The 6,000-nt window shown below is 46.4% G+C and overlaps 1 protein-coding gene across 1 annotated transcript in view; it reads right to left on the reverse strand.

Annotated features, from left to right (window-relative positions):
- T265_00525 (hypothetical protein) overlaps nt 1-6,000 on the reverse strand; it is a gene marked incomplete at both ends in the record, with an annotated part of 100,347 nt that overhangs the window by 89,403 nt on the left and 4,944 nt on the right. The window contains one exon of the mRNA XM_009164329.1: nt 927-1,269. Within this exon, the coding sequence (XP_009162593.1) occupies nt 927-1,128 (202 nt within the window). The remainder of the gene's footprint in view (nt 1-926; nt 1,270-6,000) is intronic.

Raw genomic sequence — 6,000 nt, forward strand, 5'->3', positions numbered from 1 at the left:
CCTACATGGTGCCCACTAAATTCATGAATCGATCACCTTGTCAATTCCCTCCGGCTACCCTCACCCAGAGGATGATACCAGTCTAGATAATGCGGTAAAAATATAGTGTTCCACCTTAACAGGCAAGCCCCGATATTCAGTGAACATCCCGAAGGAAGTGGTTTCAGCGAGTTTGAAAATGTCTGCGATAAAATATCTATTAACAAGGCAAACGACCTCTCAAAAAATTACCTGGTTGACTGGTGGGAAACACTGAAAGGACAACCCGTATGGTTTTAAAAATCAACCCCTAAACAATGGCACCCTCAGTGTGCAATGGAACATGCAACCTTGAAGAGCATTGTCCCTTGAGTATTTTGATGAGGTTCGCGGGTGCGTCGAAGTATCACAAATGAAAAATCGCTCAGCTGTATTACCTCTTTGGTGCGTAGCTGCCATTCCGCCTGAAGGAAGCACGAGGTATAGGATACTGTCAGATTGCCCAAGCTTAACCGGGGGAAGCCGAGAGGCAGACGACAGGTTCGAACCACGGACCTTCCAGTCAGTAAATTCGCGCTATAACCACTGAGCCATCACGGCGGTCCAGCGCACCAGTATAAGAAGTGTACAGAATATAATGCGGGATGCAAGTCCTTCGCTAACTGACTACAAAGTGATATGTACTATAAGTGACCATTGAAGACGACAGCTTGCACCGGTTTGGCGTAAAAATAACTGAAAAAAGTAGGTTGGAGGCACCGATGCGCGGTATTTGTTGGCTCATATGGTGAATAGCTGCGACACTGGATCACATTGCTTGCGAAGTCGCAGAGTAAGCGAGGGTGGTCACCCGGAAGTGAAAGCACCTATTGAAGCTAATACATACGGCACAACAGAGGAACATAAAAGACATTTCGAGATAGGTTGACCCAGAAAAATGGACTTACTAGATGTATATCTAGTGTGCAATGGAAACGCCGAAGTGGTCAAATGGGTTGTTTCGGAATTCTCGCCGCCGCCGCACAGGACTTCGTTGTCTATATGACATGGAATATCAGTACAATCAGAAGGCGAGCTTATGCAGGCAGATGTAACAGAGGTGGACAATACGAGAAAGCCACGCATTGAGGTAAAATTATTATTGGTCATCTCTATTCGTAAAAGCTCGGTTGTCTGCTGCGGGTATAAAAACCTTTTTCCCAGAGCACACGATTCGAATGGTTGGCTGATACAAGAATCCGAGATTTCCAAGGTGTTCGTGGGGGATATGCACAAGGCAAGATATTCCACCTGCAAAAAACGAGGAAAGCAGATTAGCACGAAATGGTAATTACGAGCAGATTCATGTAGCTCAAATGCTAGCTGAAGTATTGATAAGAAGTTCAGTGGGGATTTCATACGGACTGACAACGCATGAAAATTCGCTGACAACAAAACTGAAAACCAAATAAAAAAGACCACAAACGTCTCCAGCACATTCAGTAGGCCTATTGGACTGCCTGAAAAAAAAGTGGGCTATTGAAGCCTATATCTGACCTTATAAGAGTGTCTGGTTAAGTAGAGTAAAGTGTAAACTAAGCGTTTTCATCACATACACTTCTACATAACTCTGAGAATGTGGTCCTCATCAGCAGCAATTATGAAAAGCTTGATGTCAGTGGAGATTTGCCAATTCTCATGCATTTCGGTCACCTTCCAAAAGCTCTATATAAGTCATGTCAAGCATTGAATAGACGTTTCTCCTCCATCCTTAAAAAGGGGAGGCTGACAGTCTGGGGTTTCTTTTGAAGACTTTGATTTGGTTACGAGCGGCGACACTTAGTCAGAATTGTGGATCCATCATTTTCTGTGATGAATACACTGACTGACAGGCTGTTCGGTACAGCGTTTACGACCGCAGCTTGCTCCAGTGGATTCACATAACAAGCCAGATTGCCAGAGCTTTGACGACAACCCGGATGACTCTTTGGTTTGTCTCGAAACGGCGAAGCTTCCGGTCAGTAAGTTCGCACAGCAAAGCTATCACCGAACCGAAGGTGGCATGGATAATACGGAAAATGATGTTGGTCGGCTGTTCTGATGATTCTCGATTTGTCAAACTGTGAAGATTCGGTTAGCGCAACTTGGACCCCCTACGGAAACCACTTTGTTCGACAGCGTACTAACCCAGCGCTGGCTTCAGCTGTCGGTGAACTTCATCTTTGTGAATCGGAATAATCAGGGAAAATGACCAAGATGAATGAGTATGATGGGGCGTCAAAATATTCTAGGAAAGCTCCACAGAACGTAGTTTCCTCGATGTTGACCTATTCGTGCGGTCACCTATCATTGCAAACGATCTTCTAGTTCCCGAAGCAAGGAAAAGTCTGATAAACTTTCTCTGAATTAGGCCCGTTAGGAAAAGCGAGTCAAGAGGTACACTTGGCGGGTTTCACTGGTGTATTAGTTGGCGGAGAAATCAACTGGAAAGCAAACATCTCAGTAGTCGATAACTATCGTAAATGAGCCAGGTATAAGTCATTTTTCTGGTCATTGGTGTCCACCATAACTCTCGAGCTGTTATGCGTACCTGATTGTGAGGAAAAGCACCAGGAATGATGCTACGTGGGTGCAACAGTTAAGATGTGAAAGTCCACCGCATCCTGTTAACCGTCTCTCAAACGCAAAACCAAGCACGGTCTAACGCAAACCTGTTTAGTGGCCGGTGTTCATCGAACTGATCGGAAGTGTGGTGTAAAGATGGATGAAACATCAGTCCATGGCCTATTTAGAGCGGTCGGGCGCACTAATTTCATTCTGTCAACTTCATATGGTCGGCGTGTTTTTTTCTGCGCACATTTTGAGTATTGGTAGCGTTCACTATTAACCAGCCTGTCTTTCGAACCCGAACCCGGCTTTTTGACTTCCGCCGACTATGCTTAAGCATCTAGGCAATACCTTTACCTTCTGGTCGTGCAAGTTGCTGAAAGGTCGCTTCTTTATTATGTCCAACCGGAATATGCGAAGACTGGTGCATCTACGAATTGCGAAAACTTTAGCAGAAAACGCAGCATCAAGAAAAGCCTTTGTGTCTTAACAGTCGAGAACGACACGAGTGTCTTCTGTAATTACTGAATTTGTAGGTCTGGTCGAAATGCACTTTCTCCGGTGTTTTTTATTTGTGTCCGATTAATCTCGATGGATTGGCTCCAGGAAAGCAGCGGTCAAAGAAATGCTGAGTGAAAAAGTTGGCTCATTAATTCACTCGCAAAAACACCGACTGGAAAGACAGGCCGAACACCTCCAAAAGCAGTTTAGCTGGCTTCCTGCAACACAGCCCGTGGAGATAGTGCGTACGGGCGAATGGAATGTAAACCTTAATCGACCCTGAGAAGTAAAATACGAAAAATCGGTACTGAAACGTGGGAAGGCACCAAGACGAGAGGATCTGTATCCAGCCCCCTTCATAGAAGGCGGAGAATCACTGGTGACATCTGACAAAACTAATTGGTGCGATATAGAGTGAAGTTATTCCTGTGCTTAAAAAGAATACCCGAACGCTGTTTGAAAACGACCATGGCACCAGCCTGGTAGCTGTGGTGACCTTTGGTCTTATCCTTCTAAGGTTGACTGCTTACAGCCGCTGTACGCCAACTCCCCCGCGTGAAGGTCTACGGGTAGCTGTCACCTGAGCTCACTACATCCAGTGGTGTCAGACAGGACTTCCTGTTTCGCTTTTTCCTCTCTAACTTCGTCACTGATATGATTATGGAACACTCACTTTCAGCCTCTAATGTCTGCGGGGTCGAGATGCTACCGGAGCGTCCGCACATGGATATTGAGTCCGCAGAGGATATGGTTCTTCTTGGATCTGATGCTGTGCTAAAACAATATTAAATAATCTAAATAATTCTGCCCGGCCGTTTGGCAGGCGCCTCACCTGTAAAGTGTAAAGTGCTACTGCAAGACTGGGTGGGCTGAATCCTAGCCTCGTGCTTGTGGATGAGCCGCTTGAGGTAGTAAACAAGTTTGTTTACCTGGGCAGCTGTATCAGTCTCGGTGGTCTCGCGGAAAAATGATATTTCCATCCAGGTTCGGAATGCCAGAAAAACTTGTTAACCTGCGTCACCTGTGACGTAGGTGCGATATTACCCTATCCATCAAGGGTCAAGTTTATAATGCTGCGGTGCGATCCATATTGCTACATTGGTCAGTAATCTGGCCGCCGAGCGCCCAGGACTTTCACCGTTTGACTATCGATATCTTTGCAGCATTGCCCGAGTCTAGTGGGAACACCGGATTAGCAATGCTGAAGTAAGTCGAATGATATTCGGAAGAAATAACTCATCCACGTTAGATGAACTGATCATGCTGGATAGGTTGCGCTGGCTTGGCCACGTGCTCAGTATGCCAGTTGACCGACGTGCTCGAAAGGCTCTTTTTTTCAGAACCACGTGAAGGGTGGAAACCAGCAAGGGGAGGTCAAACAATGACTTGGCAACGAAGTGTGGAAGGCCTACCAGCAAACGAGGCTGCTGGTCATTGTCGTCTTCCTGAATGAAATCGTTCAGCTGTAACACCCTTTGGGTGCCTAGCCGCCATGCCACACCAAGGAGGCACGAGGGCTGGGATACTGCAAGGTCGCCCAAGCCTAGACAGGGGAAGTCGAGTGGCAGAGGTCGGGTTCCAACCACGGACCTTCCGGTTAGTATATTCGCGCTCTAACCACCTGAACTATCTCGACCCCCTTCCTGAATGGGGACCCCGAGAGGGGACACATCAATGGTTAGACAGTGTCAGCTATGGCCCAGTCGCGCCCTCAATGGCGCTCGTGAGTCCAAGCTATTTCCTTCAATGTTTAGCTTCCCTCTCAATCCCCCACACTGAAAATTCACTGGCAACCCTGTATTAACGCATCATTTATATCACCTACCGTCTTTAGTGAGCAGCTACCACCTCCCTAAACCATCGGTGAACGAAACTGTGGCAGTTAGAACCACTGTAAAAGTACGCGGTTTTTATAGCTAATAATAATAATGAACCTTGCATTTTGTCTCACCGGTACGTGACACTGAAAAGAGTGAGAACTCTAAGACTGTCTCCAGACATCCACTGAATTTTCGTTGTATTTTAGATCCCAAAAGATTGGATCTTAACAGCCTAATGTCAAAATGTATCTTTTGCTACTTTCGGATTGCAGTTAGTAGGTGCGTGCGCACAGTCGATGAGTAAGCAGGATTTGATTTGCACGTATGGAACCCGATTGGAGAGACTACGGGCAACGCTTAATGATGAGCCGTCCAACCGATGATCTGGCGGTTTTCCAGGGCACTTGGTACCTGGGATTAGTGAAAACGAATCTCCACAGCAGTATCTAACTTTTGAGGTGACGGTTCCTCAGATGGCACGTTGAGTGGGAGTTACAGTTGCCCATCAAAAAACATACGTCACAAAAAGAATTGCCAAAGGTTCGGGTAGAGTAGATGCTTACTCAGTTCGTTCGAAAAAAGACAGTTCCGAACACTGGGTCGTCGTAAGCAATCACAACCTTTCAGTGGTTGCCTCTGAAAAGGTGGCAGTTGTGGTGCATAATAGGCTCCTCCTATTAGCATTCACACTTAAGTTAAATACAGGCGACGTGTTATGCGCTGAATGATTTGCGTAGATCAGCGTAATGCGCTCTAAATTTCAACAAGCGAGAAATTCTGGTAGTAAAAAAGGGAAACCGAGTTCTTTGGCTAAGGTGGGTCCGAAATAGGGCACTGACTGAGTCCCCAAGTCTGCATTACCATAGAAGAAGCCGGTGGCTGATAGCGCGGCTGAGGCTTCTCGGGTGAGGTCAGGCACCATAGAGGCCTACTGCACCTCTATCCACGAGGCCCTCAGAAAATTGTAAGATATTCGTTCGTATCGTTGTTTGTATGCGTGTAAATTCTGAAATAACTGAAATCAGTGCAGCAGTGTTATGCTCCAGGGTTGCTATCAGAGATGCTGTGGAAGGTGTGTGGAAGGTGAATAGCCGAAACTGTCACGAAGAGACTG

The sequence above is a fragment of the Opisthorchis viverrini genome (assembly GCF_000715545.1).
Source record: "Opisthorchis viverrini unplaced genomic scaffold opera_v5_5, whole genome shotgun sequence".
In the NCBI taxonomy this organism is placed as follows: domain Eukaryota; kingdom Metazoa; phylum Platyhelminthes; class Trematoda; order Opisthorchiida; family Opisthorchiidae; genus Opisthorchis; species Opisthorchis viverrini.